The 27,173-nt window shown below is 47.3% G+C and overlaps 2 protein-coding genes across 3 annotated transcripts in view; both read right to left on the reverse strand.

Annotated features, from left to right (window-relative positions):
• Positions 1-2,520: 2,520 nt before the first annotated feature.
• Positions 2,521-11,384, reverse strand: AIRIM (AFG2 interacting ribosome maturation factor). The gene is made up of 5 exons (XM_079989262.1): positions 10,350-11,384; positions 8,496-8,777; positions 7,390-7,569; positions 4,976-5,094; positions 2,521-4,525 (listed from the first exon to the last, which is right to left on the reverse strand). The coding sequence occupies exons 2-5, from the start codon at positions 8,774-8,776 to the stop codon at positions 4,485-4,487; spliced, it is 621 nt and encodes a 206-aa protein (XP_079845388.1). The 5' UTR covers position 8,777; positions 10,350-11,384; the 3' UTR covers positions 2,521-4,484.
• Positions 11,385-11,426: 42 nt separating this feature from the next.
• The window catches only part of EPHA10 (EPH receptor A10), a 42,326-nt gene continuing 26,579 nt past the window's right edge, over positions 11,427-27,173 (reverse strand). For both annotated transcript variants that reach the window (XM_079989261.1, XM_079989260.1), the window contains exons 7-17: positions 26,954-27,122; positions 24,846-24,957; positions 24,543-24,598; positions 22,887-23,012; positions 21,524-21,709; positions 19,651-19,712; positions 19,330-19,533; positions 17,343-17,492; positions 16,944-17,137; positions 16,612-16,776; positions 11,427-16,158 (exon numbers count right to left, since the gene is read on the reverse strand). In XM_079989261.1, the coding sequence (XP_079845387.1) occupies positions 16,044-16,158; positions 16,612-16,776; positions 16,944-17,137; positions 17,343-17,492; positions 19,330-19,533; positions 19,651-19,712; positions 21,524-21,709; positions 22,887-23,012; positions 24,543-24,598; positions 24,846-24,957; positions 26,954-27,122 (1,539 nt within the window). In that variant the 3' untranslated portion in view covers positions 11,427-16,043. The remainder of the gene's footprint in view (positions 16,159-16,611; positions 16,777-16,943; positions 17,138-17,342; positions 17,493-19,329; positions 19,534-19,650; positions 19,713-21,523; positions 21,710-22,886; positions 23,013-24,542; positions 24,599-24,845; positions 24,958-26,953; positions 27,123-27,173) is intronic.

Raw genomic sequence — 27,173 nt, forward strand, 5'->3', positions numbered from 1 at the left:
TCTTCTCATTTATCCAAGAAGGTGGCTTAGAGTGGCTCTTTGGGGTTCCTTTATTCTGAGGCAGGCATCCCCAACCTGCACCCCTCCAGATGTTTTGGCTTACAACTCCCACGATCCCAAGCTGACAGGACTAGTGGTCAGGGATGATGGGAATTGCCCAAATTGCCTTTGGGCAAGGAGCAAAACTGCGAAGGAAGGAACAGCCAGGATGTCTCCACCTTGTGGCAGGCTGTGAGAAAGCACCTCGTGGGCATGCGTAGCATCAGAAATCCTGCACAAACCAAGGCTTCGTTCTCCGGCTCCCCCAATGGCTTTCTGGTGGGACTCAGTCAAACAAGGAACATCACCTATTTCAGTACTCTGGTGGGTTGGGCGCTCCTGCCAGGGAGGAAGGGGGAGAGATGGGCAGAACAAAAAGGAAGCTCAGCTCACCACACAGATGTCCCTGGTCAAAATGGCACCATTCTCCTCCTGCACACCAAGAATGCAAAGGACCTTCCCAGTCCAGAACCAGCAACTGCACTTAAAGAGAATCAATAGCAGGTGCTGGAAAAGGCCTCCCTCTGCCCAAGTCCTTGAGGGTCTGCTGCTGCCACCGCCAGAGTAAAGAAAACTAACCTAGATGGTCTTATTCACTGTAAAGTTTAATCTTCTCATTTATCCAAGAAGGTGGCTTAGAGTGGCTCTTTGGGGTTCCTTTATTCTGAGGCAGGCATCCCCAACCTGCACCCCTCCAGATGTTTTGGCTTACAACTCCCACGATCCCAAGCTGACAGGACTAGTGGTCAGGGATGATGGGAATTGTAGTCTAAAACATCTGGCGGGCCGAAGGTTGGGGATGCCTGTTCTGAAGGGTCCATTCAGAATCCCATCTTCCCAGCTGGCCCTTTTCAGCCACTCTGGAACAAACCACATTTTGGCATTTCCAGAAGGACAGAATAGTTGCGTCAGCCCATTGCTGCAAAAACCAACAAAGTGCCTTCTTACGGCATATAGAGGCTTACACCATAATTAATTAGCAAGTCTCTAAGGTGCCACAAGACTCTGTTGTTTTTATAAGATTCCATTTGTCTTGAATAAATTGACCTTCAACAAATGTCCCCTGATGGGATAATTCTATTAAGTTCTCTGATGTGAAGGGGTCGTACCAGCGGAACCTGGTTCTATTTCAGCGCCACAAGTTGTGTGTTTTGCTCTGTAACGAATTCCAACTGCTTCTCAACGTCCATCTCAGCCTAATGTGTGTGACGGTTTGGGGTTACTGCCTCGGAAAGGCACACCGCCCTGCCTAATTGGTTTCAGGTCCGCAGCTGGGTGCAGTCTGAGACGGGCTTGGCTTTTGCTCTGCTGGGGTGAGTGGCACCTCTCAGGCAACCTCCACTCCCCAAAAGGCCCTCCAGCAGAAATCACAAATGATTCCTTGGGTGACATCGCCCCAGAGCGATTGTGTGGGGTGGGGGTGGGGCGCGATCCAGAAATGTCAGCTGTGGGCTTGGCCCCAGAAATGTGACAAGGCTGCCATTTCCATGCACTGCTGGCAAGATGTGATAAACCCTGCCAGATCCACCAAAGCAAATGAGAAAGCAAGCTAAGCGTGTTCACTACTATGACACAGCCATGCTCACAACTGGCCTGAAGGACATATTTCTGCAGGATGCGTGAAGATGGACAGAAAGCATTTGGGACAGATACACAGAAAGAGAAGCCCCTTTTCCCTTTCTTTAACTCAGGGTTTCCCAAACTTGGCTCTCCAGCTGTTTTTGGACTACAGTTCCCATCACCCCTGACCACTGGTTCTGCTAGCTAGGGATGATGGGAGTTGTAGTCCAAAAACAGCTGGAGACCCAAGTTTGGGAAACCCTGCTCTAGCTTCAGAGTCTGTAGACCCTCCAACTTCAACAGCCACTTCTTGCATTCTTCAGCTTCTTGTTGCCTCTGCTGCAACAGGCTGCTCTTCTGACTGATTTATTTGGAGGCCACATGGAAGAGAGAAAGCTACAGCCAAGTGCAGACTCAGCAGGTGGAAGAGCTGATGCTCTGAGCACAAGAGGCAGAAACACAGCTCGTCCCTTCAACAGCCGCAACACCAAATGCAGGGAAGCTCCTTGCAGCAGCGGTGCAGGATGCTCTTGGGTGCCTTAATGTGTGTTGCCTCAAACCCATCCATCACCATTTCCAGCCAGAAACACTACATTAGTAGAGCCGTGCAATGTTAACAGGGACAGGTGTTTTGTGGGTAACAAGCACAAGCACCAGATGACCGTAGGAATGCACAGCTTTGACGCAGATTGCCCAGATGGGAGGGATCAAAGGCACCTGCTGGTCACGTGTCCTGCTGGAGCCCTGCGCTGCTCACTCCTGGATGCAGCAAGGGAGTGTTTGTGCGAGATGGTAAACCTTCTGCTGCCATCACCCACTCCAAGCTGCTTAGTGTATTTTAAGTATTACCATATGGGATGATAAAAATGCATTTGGTAAAAAGAAAAGAGATGGAAAATGCAGTAAAGGAGGACCAGGAGCTAAAAGCACTGGGCTATTTAATTTTAAGAAGTTTTTAGGAGCCTTTTAAGAAATGCAAAAAGAGAAACAAGCACAGAGGAGGTAGAATAAAACCAGGGTGAGTTTACAATGCTATTGTAATGTTACAATGCTATTGTAATGACTTTCATCCCAGCTTTCAAGACAACTCACAATAAAGTGTTATAAATAATAAAATAAACCAATTATATTTGAAGGCAAGCGATTTTTCCCGTTGCGCAGCGGTGGGATCTTCCTCTATCAGGTGCGCAGCAGGGCTGTTTAAAATACCAGAGTATGAAATGAGGAACAACCACTGACCTAATATGCCAAGTAAGAGAGGCAAAGGGTTTTGCTTCGCCCCAGCCGCTCCCTCTGTAGGAAGGTCTGCAAGCGCCCTCAAGTGGACACACAGCATGCAGGGAAGCAGTAAGAACTCAATCACATTTTGTTATACAGTCACAAACACTTTAAAAGCTGATTAGTTTCCTTCCATAGATACAGTGATGCCACAGGATAGAAACGGGAATATTACCAACCTTCTTCACAGGGCTGTCGGGACAGAACACTTTGCAATTTAACAGTACCACCGAAGTAATACAATCAAAACTGATTTACAGTAGCTGACTGCTCAAGGCTGCTTCTCAAGGGGAACGGCACTTCCACCAAAAGTGGGGGAAAGCTGTGGGAGGGATAAGGCACAACCCTTTTCATCTTTGCTCCTAACAACTCCTGCAAGGCAATTCCTAAAACTCTAAGAGGTCAAAGGGAGTTCATTCAGTCCAGCATCCTGTTCTCACAGTGACCAACCAGATGCCCACAGGAAGCGCCAAAGCAGGACCTGCATGCAATAGCACCCTTCCCACTTGTGATTCTAGCAACTGGTATTCAGAGCAATAGTGTGTCTGACAGTAGAGGTAAAACATAACCATCATGGCTAGGAGACATGAATTGTCTAATTCTCTTTTAAAGCTATCCAATTTGGTGTCCGTTACTACATCTTATAGCAATGAATTCCATAGTTTAACTATATGCTGTGTGAAGTACTTTCTTTTTCCATCCTGAATCTTCCAACATTCAGCTTTGTTGGATGGTCCCAAGTTCCCCCAGACCCCTTACTTGCCCTTTTTCCAAACTAAAATGCCCCAAATATTGTAACTGTTCCTCATAGGGCAGCTATTACATCCCCTTGATCATTATGGTAGCCTTTTTCTGAACCTTTTCCATTTCTGCCTTTCTGCATATGGTGCAACTGCACCATAGATTTGTATAACAGCATTGCTATATTGACCTTCTTCCAATTCCTTCTATCTTAGTCATTGTTCCCCATCTGTTGAATTTGATAGCACTGTGGTCACTGTTCCAAATCAGTTCACCAACACTTACATTTTACACCCATTTCTGAGCACCACTTAAATGATGCACATAACTTCTCCTCTGTTTGGTGCCACGACCAACTGTCATTAGAGTATGTAGAAATGTTGCCTCTTTGTTGTGGCTAAATACAAATTCAGCCAGGCTACATGCATCTATTCCTGGAAAAAGGGACATCTGGTTGATCTTCTGGAGAAACTACCCCACACACCCTCACCCAGGCTATGCTTCTTGCAGCTGTTCCACTCTGGACAGCTACAGGCACAACAGGAAAAGGGACATTTTGCACTCCAAGGGTGCGACATCAAGTTTAATTTACAAAGAGGCGCCTACCAGAAATGGTGGCATGTGGCTCAATAAGGAACAATCCCCAACTACTGGTTCACATACTCTTCATTTCAAATCTGAGGGCCAGCACCAGCCCAGGTCTTCACACAGAGCAGGATCCGGAATTTTGCATCTTCTGACTACGGGGCTGGGGAGCTCCATCCGAACAAAAAGCAGCCCTGTTTAAGGTCTGGGCCTCTTCACATGGTGGTGAGCTGTCCCAGGAAAGCTGGCCTCTCTTGGGAAGATGAGCAAGTTCCATGTCCTCACACGGCTTCCAGAAAGAAGGAGACCTTCAGCAACACTTCTGAGAGACAGATCAGAAGAGGACTCTTTGTGAGGAACAGGTCATGGGTAAAACTTCAAAGCAGGGATACTGCAGGTGCAAAGCATTGTCGTTTTCTATAGGCCAATATTGGTTCAGTTGTGCATCTGTTCACAGATGATGGGCCTGTTGGTGGCTATTTGCCAGTGACTAAGACTTTCCCGTCAAAATCTTACCTCTGCCATGAAACCTTGCCCTGCATCAGCACTAGCGCACTGCCTTATGTTGCAGGAATGGTGTAAGGATCACAACAAGGCAGTGTACGTGAAGGTGCACTGAACACTCTCCCAGTGTTAACATTTAAGATACCCAAACATGAAGCCTCCATATTCATGGTACTATACCTCTATCCAGCTACTAGAAGCTGAGGGTTTGTGTCTGCTACTGACCCCACCTCATCGCCAAAGACATGTTCCACATTGGTGTCATTACCTTCTGCTGTGTTTTGGAGGCCCTGCTGTAGCACCTGCTCCCAGGCCTTTGGAAGAGCTTGCATCTCCATCAGGTTCGTGTAGCTGACCTGAAGGAGGAGAAACTTGAGCCCCAAGTATCTTTTCAGGTGTTAAGGACAGATAAGCAGCCAGCTCAAAGTGGAATGACAGACTTCCGGGTCAGCGCCATCGCCGAATGGCGGACTCCCTCCGAGCTCCGGAGGGAGTCGGCTGGGTAGGGGTCGGGTCCTGCCGTGCCGGCGACGCGGGGACCCTCAAAAACCATGGGCGGAGATGCCCATGGACTTGGTGACTCGGCGGGCACCGTTTGCGCCCCCCCGACCCGCGAAGGAGCCTTTTTAAAGGCTGTGGAGCGGGTGACGGGGGGGGGGTGTGGTGCTGTGAGTCCAATGCTTCCCCTGCCCAGCGAAGCCGCATGCCATTCGGCGGAGAGCAACGACTTCTTCTTTGAAAATTTCGGATTTGGACTAAAAGGAACAACCCGTGAGTAAATTGATTGGACTTAAAAGGGAAATTTGATCTTTGAATTTGGAGCGAGCGGGGGGAGTGCAAAAAGGAAGTCCGCCCCCCCCCTGTTGTAGATGGCTCAACGCAAGGATTTGACAACTAAGATCGAGAGATGAACTTGTTTACCTGAAAAAAATTTTTAACTTCACGAAGGGAAATTACAATAATTGTGCTGGAGGAGAAGACTGATTTGTGGGAACTAAAATGCAACCCCCCCCCCCGGGAACCGAGAACGATCCGCTATGAGAGACTGGTGAAGAGACACAGAAACTTTGACAGCTGTCAAAGCAGCTGTCAAAGCAGGAAAATAAAAGAGAACTTTGTTACGATGGCTTTGCTGGTTAGATTTGTTACAATTTGGACATAAATTATTGGAAATAAAGGCAACAAGTTATTTGACTTTTGGGTCTGATTTTGAAAGAAATTAAGTTACCATATTCCCTCTAGAGGGAGGCTGGGACATTGCAACAGTAGCAGCAAGTGGAAAAATACTATGAATTTGAGCAGGATCTGTTATCTCTTGGGAAAGCTGCAAAAACGAAGCATTATTTTGTCTACAGAGGTTTCTATACTAAAGGAGACAATGGATTTATCTATTGAAGAAAGAAAGGGACTTGACGCAAGTTATGTTCCTGAATAACAAAAGCCTCTGTGGAGAACAAGAAGTTTCTGAATTAGAAGGTTTCTGCAGCAGAACAGGAAAAAGCAACCTGAGGAATAAGAGCTGGACCAAATTTGAAGCCGGAGTATTTGGAACATCCAGACTTTAAAAGGACCAAGAAATAGAATTTAAGTTAGACTCTTAAACATAGAGGTCTGGATGGAAGAACAATGACTTTTTCTGAGAGTTTTTCGAGATTGGACTTTCTGAAATTAAAAGCTATCAAAAGACGGCAAACTGGAGTTGAGATATAGACGTGGATACACTAGGCTGGCAGTAGACAATGGATGAACTTTGGGGATTGGAACCGGGGAATGGGGGGGGGGAGATTTGGAATCCAAAGGCTGTAAAATTATATATTATTTCTTTCTTTTCTTTTTTCATGTTTGTTGTTTGAAAATAGGGGAATTCGTGGAAGGGAAATGGGGTCGATCTTAGGGAATTATATAAAATATAAGGAGAAATGGTTCATTAAGATAAATAAGATAAATTAATTTGGAATAAATGGGTTATTTAAAATTACAAATAAGGTTTTAAAATTTGGGGTAAGAATCTGTGGAATCAATTTAAGGGAAATGGAATACAAGAGGGGGGGGGGGAAGTCCGGGAAAGATGCCACTGAAACCAAGTGTAAATCATATTTGTTTTTTCTTTCTTGCTTGCTATCTTTCCTTTTTATTCTGGAAAATTTTTAATAAATATTATTAAAATATACAAAGTGGAATGACAGAGACTCATTTCAAGCTACACAAATCAGAGGGGCAAATGAGAGCAGTCCAGAACAGGATTATTTGGTAAATTTACATCTTGCCAGATGCTCTCAACAGGAGCTTTTCAGGAGCGATGAGAAGAGCTGAACTCCATGGAAGGAAAGGAGAGTGTTTCTGGGGGCAGAGGGCTTGAAACCTGCCTCCTCCACACTTGCACAGCTTGAAAAGTTGTGGGAGAATGGCCTTGGGGCTGGGGCCCTGCAACTCTCACAAGTGACAACTGAATCAACAGTGAGGCATCTTATCCAGAGCTGGAGGCAACAAGGATTCTGGTGTGCTAATGTTGTTTTCTTTTACTGGCTTGTGTTTCAGTGTTTATTGCTAAACTGAACTGTTAGCTATCTTGGGGGTCTTTTTCAAGGCAGACATAAAGGCTGCATAGATAAGTATTTTAATAAAGGTCTGTTTCTGGAGAACAGGAGGACCTTGCAGATGCAGAACTCTTTCAAAGGATACACACGGTGGTAAAATTCTTCAACATCCAGAAGCCACTCCAGCATGTCTGCCAATGAGGGGCATGATGCAGAGCGCTGGAAGGTCGTCTCCAGGCTTAGGCCATCTCCTGGCTGCTCACAGAGCCAGAAAACGCTGTCCACACGGACCCCAACAGTATCCCTCACCTTCTGGAGCTCCATTCTACACAAAACAAAGACCACTCATGTCACACTCTGGGGTGGTTTCCATAGAGATCAATCACCCAGAGAAACTACTGGTTCATTTTAAGTGTGCTAATACTGGCTTTCATCATACGTTGTTACATTCTCTCTTGTTTGCACTTCCGCCATATTGTCTGAAGGGCCTTGCACAAGTTTAAGACGGGGTGAGAATCTGGCCTGCGCATCTCTGCTGCCCAAGCTCAGGTTGGAGATGAGAAATTTTTGGCTGATTCTCTAAAACAGGCATAGGCAAACTCGGCCCTTCAGATGTTTTGGGACTACAACTCCCATAATCCCTAGCTAACAGGACCAGTGCTCAGGGATGATGGGAACTGCAGTTTCAAAACATTTGGAAGGCCGAATTTGCCTATGCCTGCTCTAAAAGCTGTGTAGACAACTTAAGCAAAAGGCAAACGTTGCTAATTTGAACAAAGGTCTTACCTAAATTCAACCTGTTGCAATGGGAATGGTGAGCTGAGCTTGGGCAGCTCACTAGGAACTGCCACAAAGCTCACTGGGTAGAGCCAAGGGAAGCCAGTCTGAGCTACCCCATGTGGGCTGCTGTTATGAAAATAAGTAAAAACATGAAACTACTTTTTTTAACTGCGAAAGTGCTACATAAATAACTAACTGGAGCTAGACAAAGTCAGCTGAACTTACTTATTTCAATGGGAATTAAGTTCAATTAACTTAAGATCTGACACCAACCCAAATAAATTTAGATGTACTTTTAAGATGCCACAGTTTTAAGTTATAGAGTAATAATATAGAATTGTTCATGCCTGCAAAAAACTGCCTCCTACCAAATAATTTTGACGTGAACTTTTTTCACACTGTGAATGACCCAGAGAGCAGCAATTCCCCCTCCCCTCTGCCCTACCCACAATGCAAAGCAGATGCCCTTACAGGTGGTCCTGCTGCAGCACCTCCAGCAAAGCCTCCATGGCACATTGCTGCTTGTGCCTCAGCCTCTCTGGCAGATCTGGGAAGTCTCGCAAGGGGGTGTTGGCAAAGGAGACCTTCTGGGAGGCCTGCATCTGCTCAGCCAGGTTGGCCAAGGAACTGAGAAGAGGTGTGCAGGCAGCTAGCACTCTCTTCCAAGCCTCATGTTGCTCCTGGAGGGCACGGAAACACTCCTGCAGGGCACTGTGAATGGTGTGCAGGGAACTGGAGTCCCCAGAAGCCATCCTGGAAACAAAACACAGAAGTCAGGTCAAGAAGCAGCCCAGGTAACAAGACTCCAGCAACACCAGGCTTGGTTCAACCTGCCCTTCCCCTCACTTGGCTTGTCACACATCTGCATCAAAAACAAAGCAGATATTTCCTTTTGCAGAACATCAAACATGTTTGCAGGACTCAAAACAAGTTAGTTAAGTCATAGCAGTAGGCTGAATCAAAACTGATTCAAAACCATACACATACAAACACACACACTACTGTGTATCATTTTTTAAAAAGAATACCTGGTTTAAAATGAAATCCTAGTTTAATACAACACCAGGAGGGTGCCAACTATGTCCCTCATCCCTCAGAGTTTAGGTAAAGCTTTGAGGAGAACAAACCCATCTTCCCTGCCTTTTTCTAGAAGGGCTGAAGGTTGCTAGCTGGGATTTCCTCATGCTATTAACCAAGTTAATAAACGGATTCTGATTTTTCATTTTTTTTAATTTCCTTCTCAAGTCCTATAGCCGAGTGGATTTCCTAGGTGAACTTCTCAGCCACAGTCCATCATGCCAGTCATTTACAATGTTTTTTAATACTATTTTCTGAAGCAATGCTAGCACAGCCTAACTGCTACAAGCAGATAATGCTCCATCACCAAGCTATCCTCATGGGTACTTTTCAGGGCCAGCTCTGGATTTCATGGCCTCCATGGAAAGTCTCACATTGCCATCTGCCCATCCCAACATACTCTTGATTTAGTGTTTACTCTTAAGCAGTGTTGGATGAGCTTCTGGAGCATTCAGTGTTTGCATGACACTCTGAGAATAAAGTTGCTCAGCTTTATAGCCTTGGATGCTTCAAGTGTCGCAGCCCCATGGTGCCCAATGCAGCACACTCCCAAATTAAGCAACTGATTTTCCCTTTATGCTATCCAGCAGAAACAGCAGGACCTTTTCCACAGTGGCTGCCAAGGCTTGAAACACTCTGCCCCGGAAGGTCCACACACAGAAGGTCCTCCTTCTTCCACAGGCTGGCAAAAGCCCCTCTGGTCCCTATCAGGCATTTGGGGGTGCAGCAGAGATGCCAGGCACCGCCCAGCAAGTGTCCAGAGAATTGCATCTTTAATGTTGCTCTGGTTTTATTTATTTTGAATCTCTGGTGCAAGTTCATGAAGCACTGCTTTTCTATTTTAACCGGTTTGCTCTCCTTTCTCCAGCAAGTCGGCAGCAAACTGCCACGTGTTTTCTCCTGCGCCCTAAACTGCTTTGAGGGTTTAGTTTTCTTTGCGATCAAATGGTGTATTAAATTTTATTTTTTTAAAAAAATATATTTCATATAATTCATTATTGTCAAGACTTCTGGGCATGTTATTCCTCACTAGCACCTGCCTAGAAAATTCTTACGAGGCTGATAGGATTTAAATACCGAAAATATTCGGCATTTTGTAGGTGAAGCTACCTACAAGCTCCCTCCGCCCCAAGGAAGTGCTTTGCCTTCCTTGGACGGAGGTGGTGGTGAGCAGGGACAATACAGCTTTCCTGACCTACCTGCTTCTCTCCGGCACAAAAGCCTATTTGCTGCCAGGTAAGGACCTACCTCAGCCCTTCCTCGCCGGCGCTACGCGAGTGCCGCTCGGGCCTTGGACTCCTCTGGGTGGGGTGTGTTGGGAAATGTAGTCCCTTCTCTCTTTCAATCTGCGCTTGCGCGCTTTGTCACCTCCCGCCGAGTTTCTATTGGTCCAACTCACTCTCCCGCGCTTCTGATTGGCTGGTTGCTCCGAAGGTGATGGGGAGGGGCTGGGCCGAACGGGCTTTTCGCGCGCCGCTTTCTTTCTCGGTTGCCATGGCGACACGGCAGCGGCGAGGTGACTGTTGCCTGGCGACGCAGACTACACTTCCTTGGAGCATGTGCAGAGCGCTCCTTTCCTCCCTCTTTCAAGGCCAGATTTGTGTAAACTGCTCGAAGTGAATAAATGGATCCAGCAGCAGCATCATCCCAGGCTATGATTCCTGCTCCTGCAATGGGACCCCCAAAGCAGGCGGCCCAGACTTGGTGATCTGCCCACAGCGCCTCCACCCGTTGCTAGGATTCAGAATCTACATATTGGGCCGCATTCAACCCACTACAAAGCTCAGGCCCGGAGCCAGGTTTTTCTGGGCCACTCCTGACACACAGATGCTGCAGAGAAACAGAGCTGGGCATCACTAGGGAACTCCTGCCCCTCGTTGTGAACATTCTCCATGTTTCTCGAGACTTGTGTACTGATGCAACAACAGAGCATTAGCAGCATCTTTATACTGGACCATCCACATGCCATTCTACGGTATTCTGTGTTTTGCAGTGCGTCCTCAAATGTTGCCATGTTATTACCCTCAGAACTGGGACTCTTGCACTATCACCCAACAAAAGTGGGGCATTCATAGTATAAAAAGTAATAGGATTTCAGCAAGAGATTACAGGACCAGCACTGACTGGGAACGAGGCAGTACATTCACCCTGAAAGGTCTGCAGGTGCAGTTTTGAAAGTGGGATTCTGTATAGCTGTCAGATACCATTATGAGCATGCCTTTGCTCTCATCCTCCTAATATCACAGCTCTGCATTCTTGTCAGTAAAGCCAAAGTCACCCTCCTCCCTCCCTTCATTCCACAGGGTGGGGAAGGATGAAATCCTCCTAATATCACAGCTCTGCATTCTTGTCGGTAAAGCCAAAGTCACCCTCCTCCCTCCCTTCATTCCACAGGGTGGGGAAGGATGAAATCTCATAGATTCAGAGTTCACATCTTTCTACCCAGATGAATTGTCCCAGGCACATCTAGAATAAGCCTGATCCCCCTGCCCTGCAGTCTTGATAACAGTCTTTGGGAGTCCAAAGAGCTGAGTCTGTTGTTCTAGATGTTAGTTCGTGGTGCAAATATAGCTGTGGACCATTGGCCCAACTAGTTCAGTCTTGTCTACACTATGTGGCAGCAGTTTTGACCAGCACTGTCAGGAAGCATTAAGGATTGAGTCTGGAACCTTCTGCATGAAGAGAAGCCAAAAGCCTTCCTTTGGCTCCAGAGTTTGCCTCCCTCTCCATTTCCATAATACTTGCATGTTGATAGCAGGAACAGCAAGAACCTGGAAGCCCAATTCCTGCTGCAGAATAAACAAGCATGTGGGTGAGCAAACTGATGAGGTGTGACTGTATCTAGACAACAGGAATATGATAATGTTATTAATGGAGGAAAATGCATCCAGCTAAACCCAATCTAGACTGTTTCCTTGCCATTCCAGTGTATAAGCAATGCATGCACTTTGCCATATGTCTTTTTGTGGCTCCGGAATTCATGATGGGAACTGAAACACTTAATCTTCCAAACATAATGAGAAAGATAAGGAGCTGTGGCTGACACTGAGCACCAAACAGCCACCTTCGGTAAGATAATGACTTCAATTGTTGCCTCTCTGCAGAGCACCGTGATGGATGTGTACATTGGCTGCAGAGCTATTTCGGATATGGCACAAAGTGAGCATTTATCATTGCAAGCAACTGTTGGGGCGGAGCAAGCAGCCTGCTGGAGCTTGTGCCATTAAGCACACTCCCAAGCAGCTGTTTCTTGTGAAGTGCTCAGAGCTTCTTCCCTCTGACCTGTTGAGGGGCCTTCGGAAAAGCTAACAAACACAGTTCATGAGAGAATTTAGTTCTGATCTTGTGCCAGGAGACTGTTTTCCAATGTGATCCGGGCTTCATTGCAAAGAACAGGCTGCTGTCAGTCTGATTAAAGCTAGTCCAGAGCTGGCACTTTTTAGCCAAAATATAAGACACCCAAGCTGGGTTAACATTCAGATCATTTAGTATTCAAGGAAGCAAAGGATATGATAGCAGAAACTTTCCATGAATTATTTTTATCGAGAAAAATACCACAAAGTAGCAATTAACAGTAAGCCAGGGAAGGCTTCCCAGGGAGAAAGAGGACTTGAGAGTGAGTCCATGGCACAGTTGCCCAGGATGACTTCACTGTAGCATAAACATTACCAACCTAAAACTCAGCAGGCTTGTTCTTTTTCTCAATTTGAATCTAAGCTGATTGCATCAAAACACAGTATTTTCTAAGATACAGGATAGCTATGGATTGTGACTAAAGTGTATACCCCACTTCCCAAACCAACGGTGGGAATGCACTGGATGCAGAGTAAGCAGGAGTGTGTACACGGCCTTAGAAAGGTAAGGAGAGAGGTTCAATGAGAAAGAAGGGAGAATTACTCCTTCTCTCATACATCCTTCCACTCTGTGTCAGGCACACCAGAGGAGGTGGTGATTCAAGAGAGTGCAAGGATGGACACCACCTGGGAGTTCAAGAATTCTAGGGAGGGAAAAGACGGAAGAAACTGGGGACGGGAGTTGAAGCCCAGGGGGGAACTGGCAGAGAGACAGAAGTGTTTTTAGGGCATGGGCAGACTCGGGGATTCTAGCATGCGAGGGCATATTAGACTTGGAGGGTGGGGGAGGCTTATTGCACAAAGGGAGGTGTCCTGGGAAAGCAATTTTGAGATATGCCCCAAAGGAGAGGCCTCTGTTTAATAAAATAAAAAGGGGTTTAGGCTACAGTGGGAGTTTTACAGGACTTGTTGCATATCACCCTTCTCAGCATTCCCAGTGATCAATCAGTGAGTGAAGATTTGATTAGAACTGGAGGAAGTTGTGCATTTGTGATCTCGGGAGGTCCCAAACAAGCTGACTAGAAGATGGGAGTTACTCCTCTCTCCATGGCAATAGAGAGTTTCCATAGGAAACTTGCAACTTGAGTTGCTCTGTGTAGTTAGATCCTTCCTAGCTCACCTTTACAGGTAAAAAATAAACTATGGAGACAAGGTGCTTGCTAGGGAACACATAAAATGGTGAAGGATTCTTGCTCTTGGGAAACACTGCATTAACAGCCATGCATGTGTCTTTCAGCTAATTCAAGCATACTGTATTTTATTTTATTTTATTATTGCATTTATATCCCACATTTCTTCCAAGGAGCTCAAGGTGGTGTGCAGAGTTCTCCGTCCCATATTATCCTCACAACAACCCTGTGAGGTAGGTTAGGTTGAGAGACAGTGACTGGCCCAAGGTCACCCAAACTCCCCATCTGGTGAGGTGAACAGGAATCAAGTGATTCAATTTCTTGCTCTAAAATATATTATTCTCTAGATCAAACAAAAAGATTCATGTTGCACAGTCTCAGAGAGATGGTGCCTCATAAAGGGAAGGTAGTCTTTCCACAGAGGATCTGGACCAACTGGCTGGCAAGGCAAGTGAGAGCCATCCACTTGTCTTTCAAGTCCAGCAGGCACTAATATTTTCAGTAGTCAAAAGTGGAGCCAATGATTAGGGCATGTACTTGGTTGGCTTGCCCAAAAGAGCAGGTCTTCTCCTTCCCAACGTTCATCAGCTCTTCCTGTATTCTTCCAGAACAAGGGACAGCTGTGAGTTTCTGCATTGCTCAGAGTTCTCACCTGCAGCTTCCCTTGAGTCTGAAGCCTCTATAGCTTGTGTGTATTGGGCTGAAGAGGTGGGCATCCTGAGGGAAGGAGGCCTTTTCTTCAAAGCACTGCTGGCATGGAAGGACTTGGATCTCCACAATCCCCACCACAAAGAAATGTCAGCTGCAGCTCACATGAGGTGCAGTGGTGCCATTCAGAGCAGCATGCCCACTGTCTGTGCTCCAGAGCTGGGAACACAGATGGGTGGAGCAAGAGAGCCCTTCCCTTTGGACTCCTTTCCCTTTCAAATCTGTCTGTCTCCAGTGATTATGGAGTTGTAAAAAACAACCACCATGTACACTGATAAGCATACAGTAAACTGCTGTGGACCCAAACAAAGGAGGATTGCAGAGGCCCACTTAAGTTAGTCTATCTAACAGCATAAATCTATTTGGCAAATGCCACACTGAGACAAAGAGGAGTGGGCAGTGAAGGGGAAAACCCACCAACATAGGAGGAGGAAGAGGAGTCTGGCTCTCCCAGGAGTACCTGCCGTGGCCTTCAAAATTGCATCAGGATACCTGCCTGGGTGCCCAGTGTGGCCTCTGAAGACTAGCCAGGGGGTTCCATCATGGCTCAAACAACCACCTGCTGGACAGCACACACAGATGCTTCTTATCTTGCTGCCTGCAACATATATTGTCTCCAACTCATGACCTGGGAAAGAACCCAATGTCCAGAAAGGAAAGGTCCCTGATCTAGGACAGCCTAGAGGCCTGCCTCTGCTTCCACCTCCCATCAGCTCTGTTCATTTGGTCCAGAGTTTGGGGAGATCTCCCCATCACCCAATGCAAGCTCCCAAGCCAATAAAGTCCTAGGAGCTATTATGGTCCAGGCCTCCAAGAGCGCAAGTAGGTATGCTAACCTGCAGCTTTGCTGTTGGCTGAGATCAGGAACGAGGGAAGGACTCCTGCATTCTGCTTGTCCTGCAGAGACCAGCTAAGTCAGCTGAAGCTTGTGATAATTTCTCTGCATCCTGCGAAGGCTGTTCTGCTTTGTGGAGTCAGGAGCAATGGGAGTCTGAGAGAGAGGTGTCTGTGGCTAATGACTTCAGGAAGAGATGCCATCAGAATTGACTGCTGCAAGCATTTGGCACTCAAGAGCTGAGCGGGCTGGAACTCAGCAGCATGTGAGGCAGGATTCCAGTGCCCACTGAGAAAGGATTTCCAGGGCAGGAGCCATCATCCTTCTACCCTTTAACCGATTTTCTTTCTGGCTGTGCACAGTCATATTGGACAAGGTTGGCATCAACATAGTACCATCAAAGTAGCCCATACTCTTGCAGTAAACCTGTTCCCAGTTGTGCATCTTCCTGCTCTTGCCCATGTAGCCTTCATTCCAGATAGAGGTGGAGTGTGCAGTCTTCCCATCTGCCCAAGAAGTCATGGAAGGAGGCTGGGAAAGGAGACTCACTGGAGAAACAGTCACTCTACTGCCCATTGAGGAAATTTCAATAATTGGCAGTTTCTCAGAAGATGCATTGCTCTGAGTTCAGACTCTCAAGGGGCTTAAGGGTCACCAGCAGACCCTCTTGCTCAGTCTCCTCTCCAAGGTGCCATTGGGGTAGATGGGGAAGAAAAAGACCAGCTCTTCAGCTGCTGCAGAGAGGTCGCTCTGGACCTCCCATGGAAGGGGGCAGTTGGTTCCCACTACCTTCCTGTGTCTCCGGGACATAGCTGCCAACATCATCTGCTCTCAGGTAAAGTCTCAGAGACGTGGCCTCACTAGGGCCAGTGGGCAGCTCAGGTTGGTTCTGCAGACACACACCGCTGCCCTGCTTTCACACCTGCACTCCGTGGCCATGCATCTGGATCACTTGAGCCCGGAGCGCTTGGATCCCACTTAGGAGGGTCTTTTGGTGTGCCACAGAGGTGATCCCCAAGCTCAGAACATCTCTGGAATAAAAAAAAAAGTGAGAAGCCCACTCCATACCAGAGTCAGTCTGAGCACAGCAGCTCACCTGGTCCCATCAAGCAACTAAGACAGGGAAATGGGGCTGATGGATGGTGAGGAGTGCCTCAGCAGTACCAGAGCCAGCAAGTGGGAACTGGGTGCAAAGCACAGCAGAACACCCCTGAGGAGAGTTCTGAGAGACCATAAGCCAAGTCAGTTGTTCAGGAGGCCCAGGAAGTGTGCGTCAGACTCCCAGCTGCCACCACTCAAAAGAGAAAGCCGCCCAAGGAGCAGCAGCAGCAGCTTTCTCAGGTTAGCCTGAAGCCAACCCCAGAGCCAGGTTGCCGCCCTGCTCTCTGGGCCCTTCCCTGTTACAAGGGGCCATAGTTGGGTGTAGCCAAGCCTATGTGTGGCTGGCTGGCAGCATCCTTCTAGAGGAGGGGAGATTCACTTACTGTACTGTCATCCTGGCCACTGAATCCAGGTAGCAATAGCCAGCAGCCACAAAGCTGTCCTTATACCTGCTCATCTCAATGGCTTCCAGCCACTCCCCAACAGAGCTGAAGTATGGGAAGGAAGAAAAGGGGCAGTCGGAGGGAGGGAGGGAGCAGCTGGCAGTCCTGGAAAGAAAGAGAGAGGAGCTATGTGGGGACATCACAGGAAGGAAGGTCTTATGCCCCAGAACCTTCCACCTCCCCCTAAGCTCAGATGTGTGCAAATACAGCCTCTCTCACTGCTGTTTTCTACATGGGCTTGAAGGTGGGAGGGTCGGGGATAATGCAGTCACCTGGCATAGGTGAAGATGCTGTTTCTCGATAGCTCTGGGGCCTGAAGCATGTTGCCAAGTGTGCTATGGACCTGGGAGAATTTTGGTCTCTCAGTACAGTCCTTCTGCCAGCAATCTAGCATCAGCTGGTGCAGAGCCAGTGGGCAGTTTGCAGGAGCAGGAAGCCGGAAGCCGTCTTCGATGGCTGTTATCACCTAGAAGCAATTGTTGGAGATAGAAGCCACACCCAGCAGGAACGTGGTAGGATGCTCTCGCTTGCAACCTTTACCAAAAGCACACCCACACCCACCACCAAGCACAACAGAGTGGTGGAGAGGCAGAGGCCCAGAGAGTCTTGGCCTGCCCATTTTCTGCTCCTCATCCACACCACCACCTCCAGCAGACTGGGGAGCCACTTACGTCCTGGTTCGACATGTCCCAGTAAGGCCTCTCTCCATAGGACATCACCTCCCACATGACAATGCCAAAGCTCCACATGTCACTGGCTGAACTGAAACGGTGGTACTGGGATGCTTCGGGGGCCAACCACAGCACCAAGCTTTTCCCACCCTGGGCACGCATAAAGAAAAGGCATTGAAGAAAGACCAGAAAATAAGTAACAATAGAAACAAAATTAATTGCAATAGGGACAAATATAAGGTTCTACACTTAGGTAGGAATAACCAGATGCATAAATATAAGCTGTGAGACACCTGACTTGCCAGCAGTACAGTACATGTGAAAAGGATCTGGGTCTTAGTAAGTCACAACCTTAACATGAGTCTCATGAGTCAACTGTGTGATGATGCAGCAAAAAAAAGCTAATGCAATCCTAGACTGCGTCAACAGATTTATAGTGATAGATTTATAGATCAAGGGACATTTTAGTACTACTTTATTTTGTTTTGATCAGATCCCACCTGGAGTTCTGTGTCAAGTTCTGGGCATCATAATTTAAGAAGTATATTGACAAGCTGAAGAATGTGGAAACCAAGCCCTATGAGGGACAGTTTGGGAGTTGGGCATGTTTAGCCTGGAGAAGAGAAGACTGAGAAGTGTTATGATAACTATCTTCAAATATCTAAAGGGTGGTCTCAAGGAAGCTGGAGCAGGCTTGTTTTCTGCTGCTCCAGACGGGAGGGCCTGAACCAAGAGATTCAAATGAGAAGAAAGGTGATTCCAACTAAACATTAGGAAGAACTTTCTGATGGTAAGAGTTGTTTGACAGTGGAACAGACTATCTTGGAAGGTTGTGAACTCTCCTTCTTTGGAGGTTTTTAAGCAGAGGTTGGATGGCCACCTGTCAGGGATTCTTTAGCTCTGTTTCCTGCTTTGCGAAGGGTTGAGCTAGATGACCCTTGGAATCCCTTCCAACTCTACAATTCTGTTGTTCTACAGAAAACACTACACACACACATCTGCCTCGTTATCATTATTATGTATTAAATCTGTATACTGTCCTTCATCCAAAGATCACAGGGTTGTTCACAGCATAAAAATACAAAAAGAGAAACAAAGTTCAGGTCTTTCCTGCTGCCAGATCCCCGTTTCCATTCTCTCTCTTCCCCACCTGCTACCGGAAAGCTGGCCTTTATACTGCACATGCAGCACAGCTGGATTGCTCAGGGGAAACTCTGTCCCAAATTCATTTAAAATGAGCTAGTTAACGTTCAAAGCAAGGTGTGTGTGTGTGTGTGTGTGTGTGTGTGTGTGTAGGGAAAGGAAGGGAAGTCCTGAAATATTCAGGCAATAGTTAAGTTCTCCTGCTAGATGGTTTACAATTAATATTTCATGAGGCAGCTTGTCGCTTGCCCAGCACAACCCATTTAATGTCTTTCATCAAGGAAGATCACAGCAGCAGCAGGAAGAGAAAGAACAGGGAAGCCAGGAGGGCTTCCCCATTCAAAGCACAGGAAGCACCAAGGGGTGATTCCAATGCCCCTTGCAGTGCTCCCCTTATGCCTCTGCACATACAGCTTACTGTATATCCGCTGCCTGCCTTCTCCTCTGCTTTCATCAAAATGCTCCAAAAATGCTCATCCTGGTGGCATCTGGAAGGTGTCATTCAAAGGCTTTGGTGTGTATTTTGATACTTAAAATGTTCACAGAATCATAAAGTTGGAAGGAAACCCAAAGGTCATATAGTCCAACTCCCTGCAATGCAGGAATCACAGCTGAAGCTTCCCTGACAGGTGGAAAACCACCACCATTGGCAGTGGAACAGACTACTTCAGAAGGCGGTCTTCCAAGACTCTCCCTTCCTTGCAGGTTTTTAAACAGAGTTTGGATTGCCACCTGCGAGGGATTCTTCAGCTGTGCTTCCTGCATTGCAAGGGGTTGGGCTAGATGATCCTTGGTGTCCCTTCCAAGGATCTATTATTCTTCCTGCCCCCTCCCAAATACATACCAGCGTGCTGAAAACTGTCTCCATCTTCTCCTCCTGGCCTACCCTGAAGCCAGAGATTTTGCAGACCAGCTCCCCATTCACCAGGATGTTATGCGCTGCCAGTTTCTTGTGGACGTAGCCCATCTCGGTCAGGTATTTCATCCCGGAGGCAATCCCCTGCAGCATGCCAATCAGCTGGGAAGCCATGAGCTGCCCCTCATGCCGCTGTGGGTGGGAGGAGAAAGATCCATGAGGCTGGCTGCAGGTAGATCAGCAAAAGACTCTGCCAGGCAGGTGGCTGGCATAAAGCTCATCCCACTATCGGGGAAAGGTCTTACTCACCCGCAGGAAGGAGTCCAGCACCCCATTCTCCATGTACTCCATCACAGTCATCATCGGGTTCCCTACACAGAGAAACAAGAATCCAGTCTCTCTCTCTGTCTGTCTGAAAACCAGCTGGATGAGACAGAGGGCTCTATCTGTGACATTAGGTCAGGAAGTTGTTAATCATGCGCTGGTAGCAACATCACATGCATGTTCACACAGAGGCAGTGTTGTAGTGCTGTACTTCCTGCACTAGTAACAAATTGGAGTAGATTACCTTTGAAGTGCCCTTGTGGGAGGAAGCAATTGCTTGGTCCCAGTAAGGCAGTTCCATAGAGCGATGCCACACAAGGAGCAATTGCCCACCTGCTTATGCTGTTGCTCTAAAACTCTCCTCTCTCTGGACTAGCCTGATGAATGAAGACCAGCTGCTCAATGAACCCTTTGCAGTGAGATTGGCTTCCCAGCTTATTAAATTAGCTACAGAATCCCTAAGCATCTTAATGTTGTGGGCTGGAACTGACACATAAATGAACCTTTGGCCTCCAGAGTGTGTAGTCCCAGCATTTCTGGATAATCGTCTTTCTAAACCACATTAACCACCACAGACTCCACTGCAAGCAATTAAGAAAACCATCAGTATTCTCTCCCTGCCTTCACACAGGACAGTCACTTTCCTGAGATGGCTTTTAAATCACCCAGGCAATTAGGCAGAACTGCATCTACACACACAAAAAAAAAAAAAACCCAAGCCAGGCAGCGGCTGCTTTCATTTTTGCTGGCCACAAGTAAGTGTGTAATTATTCCAGTCCCTTAATGACTGTTAAGGAGAGGAAGGGCATTGGGGCATTTGCCTGCCTGATCACACTTTTCCCTGATGTAAATTGTTCACAGAACTACCTAAACTGCCTCACAGTGTGAAGCCAGCATGCCCTTAAACACCAAACCTGGTGGCTCCTGCTGCTTTTCATGCATAGGACACCATGTTCCTAGAAGGAGCGCCATGTGCAGGAGGATCAGCAACCGCTGCCTCAATGCAAAGCCATCTTTTCTAAGAACATAAGCAGAGCCTGCTGGATCAGACCAATGGTCCATCTAGTAGGCCTCGATATTCCTTCAGTTTCATTGAATGTCCATGAGTTCTAGTGATATGGAAGAGAGAAAAATGTGTTCTTCACTCCCCATGGGAGAAAAAAGACAGCAGGTTCTCTCACTTGTAGGGCTGCATTCCCTCCTGGGTCTTGGGGCTGCACACTAGTAATGGGCTCGGCAATGAATGTGACCCTTATCCTTGTGCAGTAGGAATGGGCGTAGTCAAGGGGTGGCAGGGAGGGGCAGCTACTCCCCTTAATCAGTAAAAATTAATAAAAATACATAGCTAACAGATTCTGCCCCCCAAAAAAACAAAAGGCCTGTCCCCGCAAAAAAAATCCTGGCTACGCCCATGGCAATAGGATACATTCTATCCACACAAAAGGTAGACTTTTTTTATGCAAACACACCACACCTCCATTTTAGCAAAGGAGATTCCCAATGCCCTCAAGCAGGAACAGTTAGGGGCACTGCCTGGAAATAATCTCAAACCCCAGGTAGAGCAGCCTGAGGTTCCAGAATACAAATGCGGAAGAGAGCCCCCCCTCCTCTCTCTCTCTCTCTACACACACACACACACACACACACACACACAGAGTTGAAATGAAACTTGGGCATCTTCTCAACATACACTTGGCAATGGAGCAGAGGTCAGTGCCTGATACACAGTCTTGGGCCTCCCTTGAAGGTGTGCAACACAGGCGCTTCAAGGGGCTATGCAAGGAATGATTACCTAGCGTTCTGAAGGAAGCACCATCTTCTGGCATGCAAATGGGCAGAATCCATAAGTGCTTCTTACCTCTGGTAACAACTCCCTCCAAGCGGACAATGTTGGAGTGGTCAAACTGGCCCATGATGCTGGCCTCAGTGAGGAAGGTGTGGACCTGCTTTTCGGAGCAGCTGGCTTGCAGGGTCCGGATGGCCACAGGCAGCTCCCGCTTACTGGGGAGCTTCAGGCACCCCTGGCAGATGTCTCCAAATTCTCCTGCCCAGAAGAAGGACCTGGAGTTAGAACCAAACTCCCTCTCTGTGTAAGCAAGAAGTCCACATGCAACAGCACCCTCCCTCCAGACTCTGAAAGTGGAAAGGGAGCCACTGCCAAAATATGAGGCCCCCTCAGTCCCTCATGGCTTCCTACAGAGGGTTTTTTATTGGAAAAGTTCTAGCAGAGAGGAATGGCAGAGAAAGGCAAAAGCTGGCATGTGCCAGTTGAGAAAGGGAGGAAAGGGGTGGGGGTGGGGTGCTGCTGCAGCTCTGGGAGAAGACCCAATGCCATTGTTGTTGTTTCTCTTAAATTTCATCTAGTTTGTGCTATTGTGATGTTTTGGATTATCTATTGCCTTTCATGATTCAGGACCCATAACTGTTCTAACACAGTGGTTCTTGAACTTTTGGGGGCCGCTGCCCCCTTGGTTCCATAAATTCATCCCCAGTGCCCCCTTCCCTGTAAAAATTGTTATTCGGAGTAGCAGTTTGCATGACCCACTAAGGAAGATAATAAATAACACAATAAGATTGAAAACACTAACAATTAATTGCACATTTACTCAAAATCTAATTAACACTTTTTAATTAATTCAGCAGACCTGATTAACTTGATCCAGTGATACCAGATTTTCAAAGTCTAATTTAACTTGATTCAGTGATAGGAGCTTTTCAAAGTCAAATTCACACTCCAGTGCTCCCTTGCTGCTCCCCTGCTACCCCCCGCCCAAGGTAATCCCACTGCCCCCATTTGGGAATCATTGTTTTAATACCTAACCATATGCAATCAGTTCCTACAGTTTATCCTCAGGTTCCCTGGATTCTTCCCCTGCTTGAACAGATACCTTGTTCAACCCACATTTTACCAGCTTCCTCACAAGAATTTGTGAGGGACTTTGTCAAAAGCCTTACTGAAATCAAGATACACTATGTCCACAGCATTCCCCTGATCCACCAAGCTTTTAACTCCAAGAAAGAAAGAAAGAAAGAAAGAAAGAAAGAAAGAAAGAAAGAAAGAAAGGAGATTTGTCTGACCTGACTTATTTTTGAGAAACCCATGCTGGGTCTTAAGCAATCACAACATCCTTTTTCTCAGTGCTCATGGAAGGAAGGGACCGCCGGGCAGCTTGTCCCACAGGCCCACTGAAAAGCAAAGGGCCTGGATCCACAACACTCACCTGTCCCAAGCAGCTTTTCCATTTTGATGCTGGAGCTATCGAGTTCCTTGGCAAAGAGAGAGACAGCCTGTAGGGGGTCTTCACAGGTCTTGGGGTCAACATACATCCTCCGGGTTGGTATCTTGACTACAGTGGGGCATCAGAGATGGTGTTAAGGCCTTTTGCCAACATTGAGGTGCTGCAAATTTCCCCGACCTGGCAGAATCCAGCCAAGAAACAAATATTTTCCCCTGCTCCTGCCATCCTCCCCCCTCCCTATGTCTTCTCCATCATGGAAACTTGCCTTCCATGTCCATCTGTTTTTGTCACTGATCCAGAATAAAGTTACTTTTGAGGCTGGACCTGTAGAAAGAAACCCACTAATGTGGCAGTTAGACAACAAGCCAGGATCTCTCTCCTTACTGGAGGGAAAAGGGAAAACCAGTCTCATTTAACATCTTTCTAGGGAGTTAATACATAGCAACAGTTCCTTCCTGGCTGGAACACAGGCATCTCTGCACAGACCAGGTAGATATGTGTGTGAGCAATGCTGTAGTTTAACCACTTACTGAAAGTATCCTGTGACTGTATTAAAACTTGCAAGTTCATGAAGGAAATAAGTTTATATTTGATGCCTTGGCAAACTTAAGTATTTAACTTGCATTGGACACACTTTGAAGGAAGGTTTGGAAATGGTGAGAAAAGGTACCATTAGTCTCACCCACTGGTCTTGGTTGCCTTCGGCCTGGACCCTTCTGAGGGGGTCTGAAATTCATGAGCCCCACTGTTTGGTCTCCTGCTTTTCTATACAGCCAAGAAATTAGATGCTTTTGCTACTTGACTGTTGATGGCCTCTGTTCCATCTGGTCTGAAGGACCAAGCTGTAGCTTAACATCAGACCATAAGAAGAGTGTGCTGGATCATGCCAATGGCTCCTCCAGTCCAGCATCCTGGCCAACCAGATGCCCCTATGGGAAACATCCAAGCAGGACCTGCACACAAGAGCCCTTTCTTCTCCTGTGGTTTCCAGAAATTGGCATTCAGAAGCATTTACTGCCTTCAGCCATGGAGACAGAGCATAGCCACCATGATGAGTAGCCATCAATAGCCCTCTCCTCCATGAATTTGTCCAATCTTCTGTTAAAGGCATCCAAGTCGGTGGCCATTACTGCCTCCTGTGGGAGTTCTCTAGCTTAGCTATCTGCTGCATGGAGAAGTGCCGTATTTTATCTGCCCTGAGCTTTAGTATTGAATCCAGCATGCATTTCTGGTGCCTTCCTTCTACCACTCCAGTGCCACAGTTTGTGGAGCTCAGAGCAGTTGCTGAAGCCTAACCCAGAGCAGGATGTGCCCACTTGGCGAGCTGCAGCCGTTTTCGAGTACATGAAAACAAGAGCCTCACAAGGGCCTCATAAGGCCCTGGAGGCTTCCTTGCAGGAGCAGTTCCTTAGGGCATCTGCCTGGGCAGAATGAAGAGGGGGCCCTGCAAATGCACACTTCAGAGTCAGTCTAGAGAGGAGAGGAGGGAAGCCCAGGATGGCTGTCATGTTTGGAGTCTAAAACGGCACCACTGTAGTTCATCTCAGAAGCTGGACTCCAGGAGAGCCTCTTGCCACCCCTGCATCACTAGTAGCAGGAAACCTCCTGCCCTTTCTCCTCCCTCTGCCTTCAACTCACAGTGGAAGTACAGTTCCTCCTCTCCATCCCGGTAGGCCTTGCTGTAGTCACACTGCCTGCAAGGGGGAGAAGCAAAAGCCACATTATACCTTCTCAGCCAGGACCTACCCCAGAAGTGGCCTCAAGCAAAGCCCCAATATAAGCTGTGAAGAAAGGCGTCGAGTCCCAAAAAGAGCTGTGTCCTCAGCCCGACTCACTTGTCTTTTTTTAAGCTAGTATGATCATGCTCCAGCTGCCCTACTCAGAAACCTCTTAGCAGAGGAGTGGGAGGGAGTGGGCAACATGGGATGGTCATGTGCTCACCTCCTCCAGGTCAGGATGCCCAGGATCACAGAAACCAACACAATCAGCCCAGCAATCGCCACAATGACCACAAGGACTATGGGGCTCTGCTCATGGAAAGCGACAGCAGTGGCTGCAGGAAGAAGTTTGGGGGGGGGGGGGAGAGAAATAGAAGGAAATGGGAGTTAGACCCACAGAAGCCAAGAGCGGCAGGGCCTGGCTTATCTTGAGCAACTGCCTGTTCAAGGGCCAAAAACAACCTCACTAGGACATTTGCTTTAATTGTGTGGTTGACTGGCAAGCAGCAAAGCTGGGAGACTTTAACAATACAGTCGTACCTTGGTTCTCGAACTTAATCTGTTCCAGAAGTCCATTCGACTTCTGAAAACGTTCAAAAACAAAGGCGTGGCTTCCGATTGGCTGCAGGAGCTTCCTGCACTCAATTGGAAGCCGCGTTGGACGTTCGGGTTCCAAAAAATGTTCGCAAACTGGAACACTCACTTCCAGGATTGCAGCGTTCAGGAGCCAAAACATTTGAGTCGCAAGGCATTCAAGAACCAAGGTAGGACTGTACAATTCTATGCCTAGGGCCACAGTTCTGCTTTTCTGTCCCTCTCCACTTGTAATCCTGACGGAAATACCCCGTGCCCTAGTTAGCTTTATGGTGAAAAGTTCCTATTGCCAAAGAGGCCATTTTTGTCAGGATCACAGCTGGGGGTGGAGGTGATAAAACGCCCCTCTCTGCATACTGCAGCCTTAATATAATTTTTTTTAATCTCCCAATGTTACTGCTAGTCCTGCAACAGAAGCCATATCTGGCCTGGTCCCAAGTCCCAAGAGGATGGAGATACAGAAACGGTCTGAGCTTTCAGCTCCCACTCTTTGTTGAAAGCTGTGACTGTTGGAGGTGTTGGAATACGTGGGAGAAATCAGAGAGTAAGTGGAACCTCCAGGCTTCCCAGACTGCCCCTTAACCTGTGCTGACCTTCCCTTGGTTACTAGACTAATACTCTCATACTTTCTTTCCTCATTTCCTTCTTCTTCCTTACCTTGGGAGAGGAGACATCTTCGTATGTTTCTCCTTCCGAGAACTTTCCTATTCTGCCAAGCCTATGCAGGCAGTTAAGAATACATCCTTTCATAATGGTTAGTTGATGTCTGCTTATAACTTTTTATAGTTTTTATCGTATGGTTTTGTTGCTGTGAACAGCTTTGATATATACTTTTATGGTACAGATATTTTTTATAAATAAAGATCAGGCATGTTGCCCCTGGAAACCAAGACCACTTCGCTGTAGTTGGTGGTCTAAGAAACAGAAGTTTCTCAGCAAGGGGCTTTTATGGCATTTAAAGGAGTGGGAAAGGAATCCAGTTGCCACCAAGGACTGACTTCTGGGCAAACTCACAGTGCGCAAAAGTCACTGGATGCATCAGGAAATCCAAGTCAGAGCCTTTTAGGACTTTGGAATTTAATGCTCCTACCTGCTTCTTTTTGATCCAGGCAGACTTATTTCCCTCTACCTCTGGAAACTCTCTTTGGCATAAACTAGTTAAGGTACTTATTGCTTCCTCTGCTATTTTCATTTAATTTCAAGAGTAAGTGACTTCATGAATGGGTCAAAGGGCAGTGCGAAAGCATTGTGGGCGAGCAGCCAGGAGCTTGTTTACATCCTCCCACCCCCTGCCTCATGGTCTGTTAGGCAGCATTAATGAAATATTCTTTAGAAGAGAGGCATTAAAATGTATGACTTACAAAGTGGTTTTACTTCAACACTTTAAGACTTGGCTTTCTGGCTTTTGCAAATGGCTACGTTCTATGAGAAATTTTTTATTCAATTCAGTTTGTTCCAAAAGCATCTTGTGTGGCAAATGGATGCAATTTAAAGCCCCATTAAACACAGCCTGTAGAATTCCTACTGGGTGCATCACCCCAGTGCTTTCATTTCCAGCTAGGCAGAGTTATTAAACTGAAACCTGGCCTTCTCGGCCCCCCTTCCCTGTTCACTGGGGGACTGAGGGGCTGCTAGGCCAGGTAAGAGCTGCAAAGAGTAAGCCAGTTGGAGACACAGAGGGTGCATGCCTCCCAAGTGGTTTTGTTGCAGCCTCTCCAGAGACACTTGCACACTCACTCTCCCCCAGCGTTTCCACCTCAATGCTGTGGCTGCAGTTCCCATGGTCCTGGAAAGCGGAAGACGTCTTCTGGACTTGGAAGACATAGAGTGTGCTGGGCTTCAGGTTGTCCACTGTCACAGCTGGGAAGGTGGTCTTCAGGGATGAGTAGCTCTGCTCTTTCTGACCCTGTGGGACCCCAGAGTTTCAGATTAGGTGAGACGCTGCTCCCCAGATCTA

Source organism: Podarcis cretensis (assembly GCF_951804945.1).
Source record: "Podarcis cretensis genome assembly, chromosome: 8".
Lineage (NCBI taxonomy): Eukaryota > Metazoa > Chordata > Lepidosauria > Squamata > Lacertidae > Podarcis > Podarcis cretensis.

What these genes read in the sequence shown, in the direction of transcription:
- AIRIM (XM_079989262.1), bottom strand. Translation starts at nt 8,776, where the DNA reads ATGGCTTCTGGGGACTCCAGTTCCCTGCACACCATTCACAGTGCCCTG. An exon ending in GTGCTGCAGCAGGACCACCT is followed by an intron (nt 7,570 to 8,495) that starts GTAAGGGCATCT and finishes TGTTTTGTGTAG; the next exon opens with AATGGAGCTCCAGAAGGTGA. An exon ending in CCTCCAAAACACAGCAGAAG is followed by an intron (nt 4,526 to 4,975) that starts GTAATGACACCA and finishes TCTGTCTCTCAG; the next exon opens with AAGTGTTGCTGAAGGTCTCC.